Below are 20,859 nucleotides of genomic sequence, written 5' to 3' on the forward strand. Positions count from 1 at the left end.
TATCTTTTAAAAGCCTTAGTTAACCTGGGGCAGGGCAGACATTAATCCTCTAAACTACTTCCCATAGTGGGGCAGGCATGGGATCCCTGCTTCAATCCCATGCCATCTGCTTCTAATATCTTCTATCAAGCTACCTCCCATCCATAATCCCAAATACTTGCTAATGTTCTTCATCTGGGCCAAGTCTCCATCCATGCCAGCCATGTGCTTCTCCTCCATCTAACCCATGGCGGCCTCCTCTCCTCCTCCAGTCTTTCTCTTTCCTTTTCATGGCACTCTCTTTCTTTCTCCTCCTGGGACTCTCTCCTCTGGTCTCTTTTTCCTCCTTCTCCTCCTCCTCCTCCTCTTCTTCTTGTTCTTGTTGTTGTTGTTGTTGTTGTTGTTGTTGTTGTTGTTGTTGTTGTTCTTCTTCTTCTTCTTCTTCTTCTTCTTCTTCTTCTTCTTCTTCTTCTTCTTCTTCTTCTTCTTCTTCTTCTTCTTCACAGGATTTCTGCCTCTCCAAGCCCCACCTATCTCCTTTGCCCTGCCCAGGTAGGATGAGATTTTATTAATCAAAAAAAAGGTGGGTCACAGAGACAGCAAGCAGTAATTAGCATTAAAATACATTAGGCCATCCCCCAACACATAAAAGGTGACATCCTAAAGATTAGAAATCCTCCAACCTACAATTTCACAGAAATCACAAGCCAGCATGAAGGTGAGGCCACAAGAAGTAAATTTGGAGATGTAAGCCACTCGCCCCAACTGGTTAGCTCATTTGTGAAGAATTTGATTCATTTGTTCATATGTTGCTCTGAGTCCACTCCAGGTTACCTTTTCCCACTCAGTCAGTGACAAGGTTGTGTAAGGAAGGGCTTTCTTCATTACCAGCCCACAGCCAGCTCTTTAGGAGGGTGCCATACAATACTCCTGGTAGGAAGTCGTTTCTGGCCTGTTCTGTCATGTTTACTCAGCACACATGAATGTGACTTCTCTCCCTGACTCTCGACCTCTCTCTTCTCGTCAGGACTACTGGCTTTCTCTCCTTTACAAGCGTCTGATTGGCCCCAAAGTCCTAGCGGTGCATGTAGCTGGGCTTCAGCGCAAGCCACGACCAGGAAGAGTCATCCGGGACAAACTGAGGATCTATGCTCATTGCACAAACCATCACAAGTAAGTCCTCACAAGAACGACGGGAGAGGAAGGCTGCCCGTAGGCTGCAGCCCTTCTTAGAACGCCATGCCACAGGAGCCCTTCAAGGCTCACTTTGTCCACTGATCTTAACTGAAAACTGCCTCTGTGCTCACCTTTCTCTCTGCAGGTAGCAAAGGACGGTCGCTTTTTTGTCCAGTAAGCCTTTAATCTCATGCAGACTTTACTCAGGAAGGGTTAGGAAAATGCATGCTATTTGTTCATTCTCTTACTCATGCAGCAAAGTTTTATTGGGCGCTTTGTCTGTGCCAGTTGATGCGATGCCCACAAAGATTGTGTGTGTGTGTCTGAGCCTGGGCCAAGACAAGAGGCCAAGCCTGATGCTCTGACCCACCACAGAGCTTAAGAAAAGAAGTGGCTGTTTCTACAATACACAGAGCACCTGGCTTACACTAGTGTCCCACTAGGTTTCTGGGAAGCATGCTAGCTTCAGGAGCATTTCCCATGTTTAGAGACCTCAGCTATGGTAAGCATTAATGGGCTGTGAAATGTAGACTTCCTTTTGAGGGAAAGGGGTCCTAAAAGCACGTTGTAACCCAGTGTGGTTCTATGAGCTTATCCTTCTCCTTTTGACCTGAAGCACTGGGTAGCATCACAGTTCTCTTTAAAGCAGGTGAGTTAATTATTAGTAAAGTTTGGTAGGTATTTTTGTGGTTTTGTTTTGCTTTGCTTTGCTTTGTTTTAGTTTAAAACATAAAAACCATAAGGAAGAAATTTTAACTGGATCTAAAGCAAAGACCATCTGGTCAGCTGTGTCTTACATCACTTCCTGTTTAAGGCAGAGGATGTTACCCTGGAAAGGAGAATTCTTTCTCTTACTATGGAGAGAACCTGGGGGAAGGGACTGCTACCTCCTGGCTCCTGTCAGACCTCCATCCAGGCCCTATCAGGGCTGATCAATGGGAGGGCAGCACAAAGAGCTGCGTGGTCATATTTCACCATACGCTCCTTCTCTGTCCTTGCTGAGACAGAAGCCAAGCCTGTTAACTCCTCATGATAAGATGCTTTCATAGACTCACTCTAGGCAGAGGTGGGCGCCAGGAGCCGTTGTCCTGCCTGTAGATACAAGTGCCTATTGTAGAGGAGGGAAGGCCGTCTTGGGCACAGGCCAGAAGCTTTCAACATCCCTTTTGCTCGGCAGGAAGCTCAGTCCCTCACCTGACAGTGACTGACTGCTTTATGGCCTTGCCTGGAATTATCTGATCATCACACAAGGCAACATTGTATTCCTTGTCTATAGCAGGGCCCTAAGGCAACCACCCAAAAGATGGACCCCCAGCCTCAAGAGAGAAAAATTGCTCCTGGCACCTTCTGTCTCTATTGGAAAACACACCAGTCTATGGCCTTTGTAATAGTAGTTTGTATCCAGGAATAAATAAATCAGTAATACCTATATGAACTGAGAAGGGCTTGTATGCCCTCCCTGAGGATTCCCACGAAGGCCTGTCACAGGACTCACTATCATGAGAAGGTCTCCCTCATCTCCTGAGGTACCATGAACTTGGGGCCAATGATCCTATTCACATTCTTTGTGTCTGACACAGTGACAAGCATGAAGTGGGTCTTGTAAGTGTCTGGTGTATAAATGAGTGGATGAGAGAAGACCGAAACAGGGAGCCGGGGTGCTCCTGATGGTTTGTAGTTATAGCTCTCGCATATCACATCAGCCAGAGGAGGGAGCATAATAAAATGGTTGCGAATCCTACCAGTCACTACAATGAGGCCTCCAACAAGTCAGTAAAAAAAAATCTGGATTTGGACCCCTCTCTACCTCAACTGCCCCCCAAGTCAGAAACTCTTGAAAGGAAGTGAGTCTACCAGGCTTCTATCAAGGTAACCTCTCCTCCTCATTAAAAGAAAGGAAACTTTCATGATGTTACAAAAATGATAAGAACCAAGTTAAAGGACCTTTTCATTCCCTCAACTATGTGAAGAATGGATACTTTGGGCCAGCTGACGCTGTGGGTCTCATCCTTGCAAAAAGTGTCAGTTTCCAGACAGCTAGACACAAAGATAAGAAAAACATCTGCTCCCCACTCTGCGAAGCCATGTGTCCTGCCTGTGTCTCACACCCTCACCAGGAGCAGCACTGCTGACTGGTTCACTGACAGGTATTTGTGGCCAAAGAAGACAGAATTACAGAATCATCTCCTAATGGCTCTGTTGCTTCATAGTGTTCAACCTGAAATACATATCGTAGATCCAAACAGGAGCTGGATGAAAAACACAAGCTTACTGACGCTGGCATTCGAGTGTGTAAATGACAGCTTTGTGTTGCAGAGCTTTCCATTTGAAGAGGGCTTTCAGAAGTCATTCAGCCCCCGTCCCGCTGAGCATAGCGACCCCTGTTCTGTCTCCCTGAAAGTCATTTGTCACCTACTCAGACACCTTCACGGCTCTCATGCATATGGATTACTTGTGACCTAGCAGGGCCTGCTCTCCTGCAACTGACTGAGGAGAGGTTGGCACTCACATCAGTGCCCGCAAGTGCCTCTGTCCTCTCCTGAAGCTGACCAGTTATTGAGTGCTGGCAGAACTTCCATTCCCAGCAATCAAGTGTTGACAGAGAAACTGTTTTATGGCCATTCTGCTGAGACAATGTCTGTTCTTGGGGGGGAGCTGAGGTCCTCAGCCACACTCAGGACCAACTGGAACCTACTGGCTGTTGAAGCAAGATTGAGCCTTTTGGGGTTCAACTTCGTTTATTATTGGCAAAACATGACTTCCTGTTTTTCAGAAGAAGTTTTTTTAAAGGCTCATAAAAAAGGTTCCTGAGGCTTCTTGGACATCAAATGACTCTTACAAAACAATATTTTGATGAGTTAAGTGTAAATGAATCAGAAACATGTGGATTAAATTTCCCTTAAAATACACAGGGGCTTTGAAATTAAGGGGAAAAATGTTTGGCAAAACGGGGCCTGACTTTTACCAAACCCAAAACCTTTGAATTAGATTTGGAGACAATGAACCAACTGAATTTTCAAGCACATTAACTTTCGCTGGGAATGATCAATGACTGAAGTGCATCACCCTCCTTCCCTTTCCCATACTCCCCGCTTCACTGGAGATGTTTCTAGAACAGACTGTTTTCTATCTGGAACTCAAGACACACCTCCCATCTGACATCTCCCACCTCTTATATCCAGGGTCTTCCCATTCCAATATCCCTCCTCTGACTCACTTCCTCCTCCTCCCATGGCAACAAAGAGAAGATGTCAGGCAGGAAAAGAACAGCCAGAAAAGATGAACTCCAGATACATGGGTTGGCTGCTGGTGAAAATGTCTCACCACGAGTGAGACACAGAGCAGGATAGACATTCTACCAAACAGCTTCTTTCCAGAAAGGCACATTTGCTTGGACAACCAAATGCTACCAGACCTTGACATTAGGCATTAAAGATAGCAAACTGACCAAGCCTGAGATTCCACAATCTAAGAGACTGCATACTGCTCCAGAGTTGATTTCCTGTGGACAGAAAATATACATTCTTCAGGAATCTGAATTCTCAACACAGTACTCTAGGCTTATGTGAGAGTCCCTACCCAAGACTGTGTCTCTGTAGTCAAAAGTCATCTGCTTCATGCCCTTGCCTATCAGCCAAGTAGGGCAGCAGATGGTAAGGGCAGTCTTCATTACCAGTTCCTCCCTAACGAGGTCCATGAGTTCTTTGAGAACCTGTTCAATTAGCTCCCTGGGCTGTGCTGATTTGTCTCTCCCAGGAGAACTATGTACGTAGAAATCAAACCATGGCCAAGCGGCTTGGAAAGACTGCTTTCCCTACAGCACTGCTGTGTTTCAGGTCTCCCTCCAAGCCACCGGTTGCTCACATCCCACCCTTCGTCCTGCAGTCTCCAAGGGCACATTCTGCCACAGCCTGCCAAGGAGAAGCTCATAAATGTAAGCACGTGCTCTCCTCCTCCTCCACGCTGGCCTTTAAAACTGTTGTTTAATGGTGGCGTGCAAAAGGGTTTCCTGTGGTCTGGCTAAACCGATACCCACCCATGCCTATTTTCTTCACACTCTGAAGCCCACAGCACCTATAGTTAATGATGTTGTCATCTGTTTCATATATAACCGAGCTAAGCTGAAATCCCGCCCATAGAAATGAGCTGAGATTCTTCTTCAGTGGTAGTCGCTGCCAACACAAGCTGCCAGCACCCTTCCTCAGACCTCTAGTCACACAAGTCTGCTCAAATCAAGTGACATTCTCTTCTGAATCGTTTGACTGCAAAAACTAACTTACATGCTATAGGGGATTAGAATGGGATGGAGGAAGAAGCACTGCGTGGGGGAGTCATTTAATGATTTATCAGAGCATAAGTGCAGACCTCCAAAAAGCCTGACTGCAGTAGTGTACCTTCCTACAGACGTAAGGGGGAAACCACCCGATATGTAGCCAGGAGGGTATTCTGGGAGGCCGCAACCTTAGGGTTTTGTTCTAAGATTGCAGTTCCCAAACGCAACCCATCAGCTGAATACCTTGGCAAGATTTTAATGCAGATTCCCAGGCCTCGGGCCTAAATTGAATAGAACCCTAAACTTTATACTTTAAAACTCCCAATTTATTGTACTGACCAGCCCTTGGCCACTCAACTCTATCAGGCTCTTTAGGAGCAAAGGCTAGTGACCTAGGAATCAAGGGATTCCATGTCTGCACGTAACGTTTTCCTCTGGGCAAAGTTGTCTTAGAGTTTCCCTCAACTCCTCTTTTGAAGGCTGGGCTGGGTCATTTTTTTCTGTTTCCTCTCATTAACTCATCCAGATGGGGCCCCAAGGGACCTCTTAGAAACAAGGTCTTTTTTCCTACAGAGAGGGAGATCCTTACAGCTTTGTTGCTACACACTGAAAGGCCCTCCTTGCATGTCGCAAATGTTCTCCCATGTTCTACATACCCTGCTCTCATCTGAAAGGATTCTAAAATGGTGGCTAGTGTTAGGCACCTTACAAAAGAAAAAACAGAAGTGACAACTGGGCAAATGAAAGGATAATGTGCTTCAATATGAACAAAATATAAAATATGACATCATGATCCCATTTTCTTCTCTCAGGTTGGGAAAGATATTTTAAAAGATTACTATCCAATGTTCTTAAGGGCATGAAAAAATGGATACTCTTAAAACAGAGCTGGCTGAATCAAATATCTACAAACTGTCTAAATAATATCAATATTATCAAAATATGAATATTTATCAGAATAAGTGATATTGTCATGGTTTAAAAATATATATATATAGTACCACCCAAGGCCTTGATTGAGATGCCTTGATGAGTAAAGGCATTTGCTATTAATCATTATTATCTGCGTTTGAGCCCCAGGATCAAAATCAATATTTTTAAGAACGCTCAAATCTAAATGGCTTCCAGTAAGAAACAATATTTCTTGTGCCTTCTGCTTGTCCACTATGGCTCTGCTGTGGCTCTGCTTTGCATCTTCATTACAGCATTGTCAATCTGGGAACAGTGGAGTGTGTGTGTGTATGTGTGTGTGTGTGCGCGTGCGTGTCTGTGTGTGTGTGTGTGTGTGTGTGTGTGTGTGTGTGTGTCTGAATCCCAGCACTGAGGAGGATGAGACAAGATGGTCACAACCCAGCAATAGTCTGGGCTACATAGCAAGAGGTTGTGTCTAAAGAAGTAAAAACCAGACCAGATGCTGTCATTCTCTCCTACCAGAAGAAGCAAAACGTCATCACACGAACCGTTCCCCAGCATCTACCCAAAGGCAGATATCACGCCAGACAAAACAGACTGTGTAATCACTTTGGAGCACAAGAGCACAAAGATATAAACTCTTTTCAGAGGGAGGGACACCATGAAAACGGACTTAGAAATTTGATAAGGACTCATCCAATGTACACATACTTTGACTTAGTGACTCCAACCTCCAGCAATTTTAGCACCAGAAATAATCATGATACACAAAAAGTTTATGTAAAAATCAAGGATTTGTGACCTAAGGTATCATGGCAAAAAAAATTTTGAAAACAACGCGAATCCACAAAAGTGGTGGACTGGCTAAATAAATTATGTTGCATTTCTATGATTGGAAATTCAGCATTCCTATATAAGAAAAGAAACTATAATAACACAAGACCATGTATACATTAGCAAAAGAGGGCTATGTAGATAGTTTGATCTTATTTATATAAAAACTGAGTGGTATAGTCACATTTGTCAAAGTGCTTAATAGATAATTCTCAAATAAGAAGTAAAAGTGCTGAGAGTTGACCAAAATGGTATGCTACTTCAAGATTATATAACTGTATGGCATTCTCTTTTATTTCTTTGTTTCTTTATATTTTCCTGTTTTTTTTTCTTTTTTGGCAGTCATCATATCTTATTGAATATATATGTTGAATATACAGGAACCCTGAATTTTCAATCATAGTAATGCAACATAATTTATTTAGCCAGTCTACCATTTTTGTAAATTCATGTTGTTTTCAATTCTTTGCCATTATAAATTATGTCATATATATGTATATATGTATAATAATTCTAATAAATTTAAACGAGCATATGGTGGGACAGAAGATGAGCACCTTTCATTCAGGAAACAGAAATAACTAGACATCCCCATCTTGAAGGTCTCTTAAATGGTCCTGTTATGTACAGCCTATAAGTTACTTGGGAGTATCTAACTGACCACTGTGTCTCATCTCCTCCCACTCCTTTCTCTGTCTCTCTTGAACTCAGCCATAACTATGTCCGTGGCTCTATTACACTCTTCATCATTAACCTACATCGATCAAGAAAGAAAATCAAACTGGCTGGGACTCTCAGGGACAAGCTCGTGCACCAATATCTGCTGCAGCCCTATGGGCAGGAAGGCCTAAAGTCCAAGTAAGTACCCAGCTGGGAACCACTTAGGAGCGTATGGACAGGAGTGAGTGAAGAGGAGCTGGGGCCATCTGTTTTACTGAAGCAACTTAGGTCTATTCATCCACTGGGGCTTAAGGAGGTAGAATGGGTCAATTAGTCCAAAGTGGGGGGTTTCAGATCCTTTGGGGAACTCTCTAGTCAGGCCTCTGTCTATCTCCATCAGCTGCAATGCCAAACAGTAGACAAAATATTTCTCAATGAGGCTACTGCTGGTGTTTGAGTTCTCTGTTGTGCCATGTTATCACATGACAATATCCATGTCTCTTTCAGCTATAACGTTCTAAAGTGTTATGCCTTCCCTTTCGTCGTCTACAAACTCCATGAGAGGAAAAAGCAGTAAGGGCAAGGCCCAAAGTTGAGAGACCAAGAGTCATTTTGGCCCTCAACTATATAACATTAGCACATCACTGCCAAATCTGCTTTACCTGTCTGAACAATAGTAGGTAAATTATATTCCAGGGTCCCTGTGGCCCTTCAAACCACCCACCTCAGTCTCTCCAGGAGATTGGCAACACTGATGTCCCAACAGAAAGCGGCGCTGAACCACACTGAGAAGGCTTGACCAAGGGCAGAATCACCCCAGCTCCCCGAGAAAGGCCTCTCAGAACGCACGGGCACGGGATGCTGTGCAGATCAGGGCGTTCCCATTGCATTTTTAATGTTTACCAAGTTTAACAAAGCTGTAAACTTGGAGCAGGTGGCTTGCACTCCCACAGCTGCCCACAAATATTTGTGCTATAATTGCTCAGTGCTTCACTGCAACCTTGGTGGCTTGCATTTGGCTTCCAACTGTATGCGGAGTGGGAACAAAACAGTCTGGAAAGTCACTTACTGAGCCTCTTTAGCCCACCCCAGATCTCTGTTTTCACATGCTGACTCTTTCTGTCCACTGCATAGACTGAGTTTTTACTTTTCTTTCTTTGAATTCTGCCTGTATCCTCAGGACTCTTGAGAGTTTTGTCACTCTGTCTATAACCCTGTAGTTCATGACTGGCATGCTAAATTCTCAACCTTCATCCTAAGCAGGATGTCCAGTGTTGGTCTGAGGTTTGCAACAAAAAATGATTGGGTGACCTAGGTAAATCCTGACTCTGCTAGTCTCGGCCACAGTCCTGAGACATAGAACTTTCGTGTTGCTCTGTGGTTGGTAAGGTCCTTTGCAGCCCTGGGTTCTTTCTCATCCTGGTTCTGATTTCCTTAGGACCGTAGATGCAGGTAAGCCACCTGCTACTCTTCAATAACAACCTGCAGAGATACTTCTGGCCTATTTAAAAGGCTGACTCCTCAGCAGTGATTGGCTGTGGCAGGTGAGAGGCCCTGAAACAGAGAGCTTGGGGGCTGAGCCTGCCCAGTGTCAAGAAGACAATGCACACTTACAAAATGCTTCTTGCCCAGTAGGCCAAGACGTCAGTCCTTGCTCTGTGTGAGCCTCGGTTTCCTCTCAGGTGGGACACAGTAAATGAGGTAATCCATATCCAGTTCCAGGCACATCACAAAGGCTGAATAAGTGTCCATTGCCTTCTGCACCCTCAACTCAGAACTCTAGGCTGTTGTGGAACAAGGGGAATTATTGTTATCCCTACAAATGATCTTTTGCACCCGTGTGTGTGTGTGTGTGTGTGTGTGTGTGTGTGTGTGTGTGTGTGTGTTAAAAATGCTGGTTTTATAAGAGGCACACTGAGAACAGCATAAAAGTCAAGCCATATAGCCAGAGTGGATGATGGTAAGAGGATAGTGTCTTGAATGAACCTGTTTCCATAGCAACCAAGGGCATAGTTCTCTACGCTGCTTATCCCAGCACCATGCCCATGCCTGCACAGCCTTGTCCTGCATACACCTGCCCTTAGGGTACCTGACTCTCTGGTTGTGATACACTTTGCCCCCTTTGCTTCATCTGTTCAGCAGCCTCGTAAGGAGCTGTGCTGTAGTTCTGTTAGAACTATAGGAAAAGGGTAAGACAAAGTGATTCCATTCCCAGGTATCCTGAAGAACTTGGTAAAGTGTTTAGATCAAATGGGGCCAGAAGGCTTGCAGCTGATGCAGAGGCTGGCATTCACCTGTGTGATTGATACTTGGCTTTACCTGTCAAAAAGGAGGAGAATGGGAATCAAATTAGAGGATACTAGTGAAATAAAGCCTTCCCCAACCATAAAGCATGAACACATACATCTATAAATATAAATCCAATACATCTATAAGATGGTTATATATTATTTTATATTATTATATATTATCTTAGAGCAGTGGTTCTCTACCTGTGGGTCATGACCCTTTGGCAAACCTCTATCTCCAAAAATACTTACATTATGATTTCTAACAGTAGCAAAATTGCAATTATAAAGTAAGAATGAAAATAATTTTACGGTTGGGGGTCACCACAGCATGAGGGACTTAGTAAAGGGCTGCGGTGTTAGGAAGGTTGAGAACCACTGTGATAGCATGGGTGGTAAAGCGCTCTAGATTCCAGGTTTAACTGTCACTAATGCACTACTAACCTTAGGACCTTAAAGTCTCATTTTAGTCTGCCCCTTTCCTGCAAAATGGCAATAACCTATCACCTCTTCTGTCCCAGAGCCTAGAGGCTCTGACTTTGTATACACCATCTTGGCCTGTAAGTTGCTAAGTAAGGTCTGTCAGACAACCGTTGAGTGGACTGTTTAGTACCACATCTGGCACTGTACTGCTACAGAGCAAGGGCCCACAGTGGGTCTGCCTGGGGGTCTCCAAGGAAGCATGCAGTGGTGTCAGCAAAGCAGACTGCTCAGAGAGGATGAAAGGAGATGCTAGGAAGTGATTTCAGTCTTTGGTGTCTCTTTTCTTTCTTTTATAAGTCTCTGGGGCCAGACTCTGGTCTATATCTGCTAATTCCTTGCTACAGCTTAAAGCTGCATTGACTCAGAAGAGAATGGAAAGTTCTTGGGGCAAAGGATATGTAAAGAGCAGCCAGAAGAGGTTATAGCACATTCAAACCCGCAGTTAGGTCTGCAGAGGAGGATGCCAGGAAAAGTTTTTGTTAAGCTGTGGAATCCGCGTCCTCTCAGAATTCCTGTCAAGGCTGGGAAGATCTGAAGTGTGAGGTGGAAAGTGAAGGTGTGCAGCCCTCATGTAGGAGGCATGCCCAAAGCTGCCCATCAGGCAGCCCATCAACACCTGGCTCATGTAGGAGGCGTGCCCAAAGCTGCCCATCAGGCAGCCCATCAACACCTGGCTCATGTAGGAGGCGTGCCCAAAGCTGCCCATCAGGCATCCCATCAACACCTGGCTCATGTAGGAGGCGTGCCCAAAGCTGCCCATCAGGCAGCCCATCAACACCTGGCTCATGTAGGAGGCGTGCCCAAAGCTGCCCATCAGGCAGCCCATCAACACCTGGCTCATGTAGGAGGCATGCCCAAAGCTGCCCATCAGGCAGCCCATCAACACCTGGCTCATGTAGGAGGCGTGCCCAAAGCTGCCCATCAGGCAGCCCATCAACACCTGGCTCATGTAGGAGGCGTGCCCAAAGCTGCCCATCAGGCATCCCATCAACACCTGGCTCATGTAGGAGGCGTGCCCAAAGCTGCCCATCAGGCAGCCCATCAACACCTGGCTCATGTAGGAGGCGTGCCCAAAGCTGCCCATCAGGCATCCCATCAACACCTGGCTCATGTAGGAGGCATGCCCAAAGCTGCCCATCAGGCATCCCATCAACACCTGGCTCATGTAGGAGGCGTGCCCAAAGCTGCCCATCAGGCAGCCCATCAACACCTGGCTCATGTAGGAGGCGTGCCCAAAGCTGCCCATCAGGCAGCCCATCAACACCTGGCTCATGTAGGAGGCGTGCCCAAAGCTGCCCATCAGGCAGCCCATCAACACCGGGCTCATGTAGGAGGCGTGCCCAAAGCTGCCCATCAGGCAGCCCATCAACACCTGGCTCATGTAGGAGGCGTGCCCAAAGCTGCCCATCAGGCAGCCCATCAACACCTGGCTCATGTAGGAGGCGTGCCCAAAGCTGCCCATCAGGCAGCCCATCAACACCTGGCTCATGTAGGAGGCATGCCCAAAGCTGCCCATCAGGCAGCCCATCAACACCTGGCTCATGTAGGAGGCATGCCCAAAGCTGCCCATCAGGCAGCCCATCAACACCTGGCTCATGTAGGAGGCGTGCCCAAAGCTGCCCATCAGGCATCCCATCAACACCTGGCTCATGTAGGAGGCATGCCCAAAGCTGCCCATCAGGCAGCCCATCAACACCTGGCTCATGTAGGAGGCGTGCCCAAAGCTGCCCATCAGGCATCCCATCAACACCTGGCTCATGTAGGAGGCATGCCCAAAGCTGCCCATCAGGCAGCCCATCAACACCTGGCTCATGTAGGAGGCATGCCCAAAGCTGCCCATCAGGCAGCCCATCAACACCTGGCTCATGTAGGAGGCATGCCCAAAGCTGCCCATCAGGCAGCCCATCAACACCTGGCTCATGTAGGAGGCATGCCCAAAGCTGCCCATCAGGCAGCCCATCAACACCTGGCTCATGTAGGAGGCATGCCCAAAGCTGCCCATCAGGCAGCCCATCAACACCTGGCTCATGTAGGAGGCATGCCCAAAGCTGCCCATCAGGCAGCCCATCAACACCTGGCTCATGTAGGAGGCATGCCCAAAGCTGCCCATCAGGCAGCCCATCAACACCGGGCTCATGTAGGAGGCATGCCCAAAGCTGCCCATCAGGCATCCCATCAACACCTGGCTCATGTAGGAGGCGTGCCCAAAGCTGCCCATCAGGCATCCCATCAACACCTGGCTCATGTAGGAGGCGTGCCCAAAGCTGCCCATCAGGCATCCCATCAACACCTGGCTCATGTAGGAGGCGTGCCCAAAGCTGCCCATCAGGCATCCCATCAACACCTGGCTCATGTAGGAGGCGTGCCCAAAGCTGCCCATCAGGCATCCCATCAACACCTGGCTCATGTAGGAGGCGTGCCCAAAGCTGCCCATCAGGCATCCCATCAACACCTGGCTCATGTCTGAATCAGCCCCAAGACCCACACACGTCTTAATTCTTTTTTTAAAAGATGTATTTATTATGTATACAGTATGCATCAGATCACATTATAGATGGCTGTGAGTCACCATGTGGTTGCTGGGAATTGAACTCAGGACCTCTGGAAGAGCAGTCAGTGCTCTTAACCGCCGAGCCATCTCTCCAGCCCCGTCTTAATTCTTTATGTAAAAGGTTGGAAAAATTGTTGTATCAGTCTAGGAACCAGAGAGAAGGCCAGCACTCTTTGCCCTACAAGATAGGCATTTTAGAAAGTGTCGTGTGTTCAAGGCAAGAGTCTCCTGTGTCTGGAGTACATCTCCTCACAGAGCAGTTGGCAGAATGGGAGAGTTGGTTCAGAGAAGAAAGGTAAGCTTGGGACTTTCCTCAAGTGTTCATACAACTGCCAAGCAAAATTCAGAAAATTAGCCTCATAACACCTAAACATGGCAGAGATGTAAGTGGTTCAGTTTAAAAGAGATAAATTTCACTTCAGATTCACCTGGTGTGGCCTGGTGGACAAGACGAGCATTCTCAGGAGAAACGCTGTTGATGAAGAGGGTGGCATCCAGGCATATTCTAATCCTGTACTAGGGAGGCCTGGGTGACAGAGGACTGACTCCCATCACATGACACAAGTCATCATTCTCTTTAGTCCCCTGTCCTCTACACTCCCAGAGCCTGTGAGCTGGTTGGTCACCAAACTGTGGGTTAGGTCTCAGCTTTATGTAAAACGGTCCCTTTGTGAGTGCCTTTAGAGGAAGGGAGCTCCTCTAGGGCAGTTCCACAGCCGGCAGAAACTGTCTTCCTGTGGCCTCCTGTGACCTCAGATGAAGAAATGTTCACTTCTAGGGAATCGGCTCTTCCCGGGCACAGATATCTCCCAAGGTCTTTCCACAGACAGAAGCAACATCTGGACCAGAGGAGCCAGCTAGTATCTGAAAGTGAGAGGGTCGTTTTCAGGGGAATCAGAGGATGTGAGGTCAGATCCCAGGCTCTCTAATTCCATGTAGAGGAGATACACTACAAAAATTAGAAGAGCGGGAACACCTTCCATCAGATTAGACATTCTCACACAGACCTCGGGGAACCAAATTCTGCTAAGTGACTGTGGGAGGGAATCTTGCCTCCTCCTCTGCCCTCATTTAGAGTCTGTGCTAAGCCACATAGACTGGAGGCTGTTGCGTGTTTACTGACCACAGTTTCAGTCTGTCTGAACATTTTATGCTAATACTGAGGCTTGCTGTAATAGCTGTGGTAGCTGTTACCTCCTATAACCTTTGAAACAACCTCATGGCGGATGTGGAATAGTGCTTGCCTACCTCCCACTTTAGAGGTATAGAAACTGAGTCTAGGAGCGCTATCTTTGTACCCATGAGTTGCACAGCTAGTAAGTGATGAAGCAAGAAGGCACCTGGCATACTTCTTAGTCCTCACCCACAGCCTGTCCTGGTCACTGTGCTGCTCCACCAGTCCAGCAGTGAGCTATCCTACTTACAGAGGTACAAAGGTACCACCAAATCACAGAAACACCACGAGACTGTCAGGGTCCCTCCATCTTAAACTCTGCCTAGAATTAATATAGTCGAAGAGGCCTCTGCATGGGGTTAATTCATTCCAGTCCCATTCAATAATGGTGTAGTCACTTACTGTTTGGCTACAGTTCAATGTATGTGCCTCAGACCAGAATGCCCTTGACTTTCTTGTGCAGCAGAAACACCTGGCCTTCAAGAGCTCTGTAACATGGAAGTTTTGGTGGTGCAGCAGGTAGCAGAGGACTGTAAGGTTCTTGCCTACAAAAGACTTATCTCCATTAATAAAAAATAAGTCTCCCAAAGGAAGCAGCCTGGAGCTGGTGCCACAGTGAAGTACAAAGCACTTCTACTTTGAAGGTCATAGGTTCTACACTGATGCTTAAACCTCAGCTCTTCGTCTGCTTCTCCCGCAGCTGTAGCTGCAGCTCCAGTAGCTGAAGGCCCTTGTGAATCTTGCCCATCCTCTGAAGAAGTGCATGTTTTTCTTCTTTGCCCTCAAACTGCTTGGGGTTTTGTTCCAACTCTCTGAGACATAACTTTTGCTCTGACTTCATCCTCATTAAATTTCATGTCAAAGAATAACATTAATAACTAACTCAGTGCTGCTGGCATCAACTGGCACCTGGACTGTTTGAACCTTCTGAGTTTCTGTGGCCTTCACTGCTGGCATCATTCAAATTAATTTCTTTTAAAAAACTCTTTGTAAAAGTTGTAAAGTTATTAAAACATGGCTCTCTAGAGGAAAAGTTTTTTTAAAAGGTGCCAATAGGAAGTTTCCACTATGATGTGCCTGCCTAAAAGGATTTCAGCTGCTTTTGGATGGCATAGCCCAGCTCGTGAGTTTGTCCACTCCAGGATTAGATGGCTCTAATTGGAGGAACAGCCCTCTTTATATGAGGCTAAAGGGATAGCTCTTGTCATCTCTACCCTTGCTTTACGAAATGTGAGCAGACCACATCTACGCCCTCTTCTCTGTACAAGTTTCAACATGCATCCCTTCTGCTAGCCCTGACCTGATGATCCTTAGAGTTCAAGTTACCTAGTTCCAGCTTGTTTACACTGGATTCCTGATTCCCCTGGCATCCATCAAGTTGTAGAATCTTAGCTCATGGAATCATCCTTTCAATTTGTTACTCATCCAGTCTTAGGTGATGAGGTCTGAGAAAGAACAGGAAATGTGTCATTAGCACAGTCTGCTAACATCTTCATGTCTTTGTTTTTTGGTTTTTTTTAATATTTTATTAATTTATTCATATTACGTCTCAATTGTTATCCCATCCTTGCATCCTCCTATTCCTCTCTCCCTCCTCCTTTCCCCCTACTCCCCTCCCCTATGTCTGTGACTGAGGGGGACCTCCTCCCCCTGTAAATGCTCATAGAGTATCAAGTCTCTTCTTGGTAACCTGCTATCCTTCCACTGAGTGCCACCAGGCCTCCCCATCAAGGGGACGTGGTCAAAAATGGGGCACTAGAGTTCTTTGCTAACTTTTTAATAGAAGATGGAACTCTTCAGCTATGCTCACTGCCTATAAGATTGGAGGTGCTTAGCATCTACCCCTCATGTATTGTTTTCATGCGTTTCCTGTGTCCCTTGCCTAATTTTTCACTGGGATATTAATTTGTCTTATTAAACTATATAATTTTTGCTCTAATATGAGTCAACTTCCTCCTGACATCTATCATGTATATTAAGCTATGTTTTCTAATATTTTACTTACTAATTTCTCAAATATTTCACTTTTAAAGTATTATTTTAACATGAAGCATTTGTTTTTACTCTTATAACTTTCTTCCATTCCACTTACAACACTTAAACGTGTGTGCATTTATATTTCTGTGATCAGATGAGTATGCACTGCCTGTCTCCTTCTAATTTCTGTCTCTTTCCCTCGTACCCTCCCTCACTTCCACATCCTCGTTCTTGCTCGCCTTGCCCGCTCTGCACTGAGGATTGAACTCGTGACCTTCGGCATGGTAGGCACATGCTGGACCACTGAGCTATACAACCAGAGCACTTACATTAATTTCTTTAATTTGTAAGTTGGAATTTGTTTACATACAGTAGTGCATGAGGAACTCCAAGCTGTGATACTTAGACTGAAAGGCTATGGGAGAACCTGTCAACCCATGCAGGCTTCAGTGTAGGTTTTTAAATATCAAGAGAAAATCAGACTTTTTTTCAAGGAAAGTTTAGAATGGAAACCTCCTTTACTTAGGAAAAAAAAAAAAGGTCCTGCTGGGGCAGATACATCCCTTTTGAAATGTCATGTGGAGCCCCTTAGGAGGAAAAGCAAGCTGACTGGAAGCCCCAAAAAGTAGGAAAGCTGCCTAGGAGCATTTATGAGCTGGCTGTTAGTAAGCAGGAAAGTAGCACTTTAAACACTAACAGTAAAGTTGGTGCTCCAAGTGGACACCATAGAAAGCAGAAACACAAATATATGTGAACAAAGGCATTTATTAAAGATGATCATACTCAGAACCTGAGACAGTCTGTAAAGAAAGGAGAGACCAGCCTGCAGGCAAAAGGAGCCTCAGAGTCTCCAGAGAGTACAAACTCGTTCATAAGAACTCAGAAGCTTTCGGAACCTTGTAAGCCTTGTTGAATTTAGAGTACTTTGTAGCTCATGATGAGATGGTAGCTGTAACAGTGTGGATGGCGTGGTCTAAGTAAACCATTATGTGCATACATGAAAATACAGTAAAGGTACAGGGTGGGATATTCTGTACCCCTCATATTCTTCCTGTACCTGAACAAAGCTTGTCAGTAAGGAGCTTGTGATACAATCCAGGACTTAGGGAGAACAACAGGATGTTCAGGAACATGCTGTCCAAAGGGACAATATGTTCAGTACTTTCTTCTGAGAGTGTGAGGTCATTGCTAAGGCTTCCTCTGCCTGGGTGCATACTTCACCCCGTGAAGCACTGCCCACAACGTTCCTGGCACTAAGAGCACATTCATGTCACCAGTGTACACGCCTTGGGCAACTCTGGTGAAAGCACAGAAATGTTCACTTCAGTCTATGCCCCAAAGTATTTCCTTTTAAAAGATTCCCATCTTCTGGGCTAAAAAGTTCGGCCTCCTCGAATGGCACTGCGAAAGAGTGAAGATGGCACGTTTTATCCAAAGTAAACCCAGAGTGTGACAGCCAGAGCATTCCGTGCCTCCCTCTTACCCCAGCTGCAAACATCTCTGTCCCTTCTAACACTGGCGCTGCTTAACCCTAGCTGCACTTTGAGCAGTTATAAGCTTCCAACCCCAGTGCCCACACCACACTCCAGAGCAATTAACCAAATCTCTTAGCTGAAGTGATTCTTAAAGCTCCCTAGGTGATTCAAATATGTGACCAAAGTTGGGACCCACTGGCCTTTCATAAACCCTGGAACATGGTCCCAGATGATTCACATCTTTGATTTCCCCATCCAGGCACCAAGCCATTTCGCCAAAGGTGTGAACTCACCATGAGCCCCTGGGGATTTTCCATGCCTGAGTAAAAAGCTGAGAGCTGGTTTCTCAAAGCTTTATTGTTTGTTTTGTTTTAAATCCCAGATTAGTACTATGCAGATTATAGGATTATGAAATGATTTTCTATTTTACAGTGACTTGACATCTTAAACCAAGATGTTTGTGGATCCACAGCTTTCACTGTTGTTTTCTAAGAGTTTTCCATTTGTTCTTAGCTCCAGAATATATTTTCTTCCAGCTCACTTCCAACAGCTGCAAACTTTCTGCATAGCTGTCTGTCATGGCTCTGATCTGTCCCCACCCACACTTACTTGGGGACCCTCTCTTCAGGCAGGGATTTCTGTCCTTTCCCATAGGATGATTTCTTCATGGTTTAGCTAATGTCGCTCTGAATGCTTGGTGCTACAGTGAAGGGCAGGAAAGCGACATACATAGGTGATCTTTGTAGGCAGCCCTTGTTTTCTTGGTGGATTGGTGATGGGAATATGTAACCTTCAGGGAAGTGACAAGTTCTACTCCAGCTCATTCCTGAAGCTAGGCTGAGTCCTGAATCCATGCCTCTAGGTGCCAGGAGGTGCCCTATTCCACATGCGTTACCTGCAGCACCAAACTGTCGACTGGATGCCAAACACCAGCAGCAGCCATTTGAAGACCACCCCTTCTGCCTATTTCTATAAGAATGACTTAGAGTTACTGTACACATTGCCCTTTGACCCCTGTGGACCTAGGGACAGAGGCTAGGTCACGTGGGCCATCTTATTCTACCTTGAAAGGTCACACAGAGGGCTTGGTGTTATACAGAGCACTGTCAAAAGCCAATAAAACTGAGATATTTATCTATATGCTTTGATGAGTTTCAAGAAGTATCCATGGAGTCGTGATGAAAAGAAGTTGGCCCACCTTGAGTGTGGCTGCTAGGCTATCTTAGACCTACATTTGGATAAACCCTCCACACTGTGCACTGTGTTATACAGGGAATGCTCTTGCCCCACACTTCCTCCAGCTGCTTCACACGGCCAGGACTGGGGAAAGATGCCTCCTTATCTAAAAGGATGCGTTAACTCTTAGGCAGAGAGTGCTGAGAACAACGCAGGAGGGAAGGAGAGAAGCTCTGGCTTGGCATCTGAAAAAGTCTAAAGATTGAGGGTCACTGTGCTTCAGCAGAAAGATAAGCCGTGCTTCCAGGAAATGCTTGCGCTGTGGGAGGCCGTTGAGGCTGCAAGCTAAGCTTACAGAGGTCTGGAAGTATACACATTTAAGGCTCAGTTTTGTCTTGGAGGTGGCAGATCTCACACAGGACTAGAATATAGGATGCCCTGTGGGGCGAGGAGAAAGGCCACAAGGATACACTGGGCCCAGACCGCAGAAAATGTTGAAATACAGGCTAAATTTGATTTTCCTTCTATTTGTGTTTTTCTGTATAATGTGTTTATGGTGGTGTGTTTGGCCACACAGCCACACATTGCAGGCTGTAATGATTTTTTTTTTTTTTTTTTTTTTTTTTTTTTTTTTTTGCTTAGTGAGCAAGGCCTGAGTCTGTTGTAATTGACTTTGCACATCACAGAGAACTGTGGGGATATGAGTAATACCCCTTAATCGCCACTTGGTGATCATGGCACACTGTTCTCTGCAATGAGAATAAGACATGGTTAACCGGGAGCTAAAGGCTCTGTAGTTTTTGTATCTGGCTCCTATTGTGTCACTGTGTCCTGCGGTTTGAGTGTGATATGCGTATGACGTAGAGCTTTGAGATGGTTACAGAATCAAATTTTCTTCTCAAACGGTCCCCAGATGAGTCTCACAGCTGTTGGAAGTGACAATATCAGTGAAAACCCAGGTTCCTTAGCTAGATACTCATCTTGTCTAAGTTATTTTAAGGCATTGGAGGCTCGAGGTAGAATCCTGTTATGGCCTTGACCGTCACTGCGCAATATTAGGTGGAACACCAGTCAAATCACAACCCCGAACCTACTACATGCAGAAGAAGCCCATCCATAGCCCTTACACAGGAGCCTGTGAGAATCTCTTGTGCCCCCATGAAACAGTCCCGGCGGGCAGTTGTGGGAAAGCTAGGTCAAAGCTCCTCAGACCCTCGGTGTGCCCTCCAGAGAGTAGATGTAGGGTAAATGATTTTTATCAGCTTCAAGCATTGGGGCCTCCAGAGGGGTAAAGGGAACTGATGATGAGATGGCCCAACCAGCCCCATCGCAATGTCTAGAGGCCTAAACTGACAGGAACTCAAGTATCACTGACTACAGTGGTGGGCAAAAAGGCAGACAGCTAAGTAAGTGCTGCTGAGGATGAAGAAAGGAAGGGAGTGAGAGGGAGAGAAAGCTCCCTCTGAAGGCTCCTAAAGGAAGAACGGGCTTTTGGATAGGGTCTCCCAGATTCCAGATAGTCAAAAGTACAGGGAAGCATTGAGTCACAAAGGAAGGAAGCTTCAGCAGACCCTTGAAGGATGCTGGGAGCGTCCCCAGGGGATCCAGAGCCTTGCCGGGTCATTAGGCAGAACCATGAAGCCTTCACCACCATCCTTGGTGTATGGGCATTGCTCAGGGCCACGTAAAAGGAAGTTTCCTTTCCTCTGCCTCTCCTTAAGTAGAAAGGGAAGCAAGCTCAGGGTCTAAAACAAGGCCTAGCCCCTCCAGCTCTAACCTGGCCCTGACCTGGAAGAGGGCAGGGCAGCTGCACACACCAATTTCCCAGCCCAGCTCGGGGAAAACTGCTCTAACAGGTGCAGCTGGGGCGGCGGGGGACCCGGAACCCCAGAGAGCCTGGT

The 20,859-nt window shown here is 46.1% G+C and overlaps 1 protein-coding gene across 4 annotated transcripts in view; it reads left to right on the forward strand.

Annotated features, from left to right (window-relative positions):
• HPSE2 (heparanase 2 (inactive)) overlaps positions 1–20,859 on the forward strand; it is a 638,895-nt gene that overhangs the window by 605,671 nt on the left and 12,365 nt on the right. For all 4 annotated transcript variants that reach the window (XM_084754662.1, XM_084754660.1, XM_084754659.1 and 1 more), the window contains 2 exons: positions 1,007–1,152; positions 7,886–8,032. In XM_084754662.1, coding sequence (XP_084610788.1) covers positions 1,007–1,152; positions 7,886–8,032 — 293 coding nt within the window. The remainder of the gene's footprint in view (positions 1–1,006; positions 1,153–7,885; positions 8,033–20,859) is intronic.

The sequence above is a fragment of the Acomys minous genome (genome assembly GCF_964271855.1).
Source record: "Acomys minous genome assembly, chromosome: 2".
Lineage (NCBI taxonomy): Eukaryota > Metazoa > Chordata > Mammalia > Rodentia > Muridae > Acomys > Acomys minous.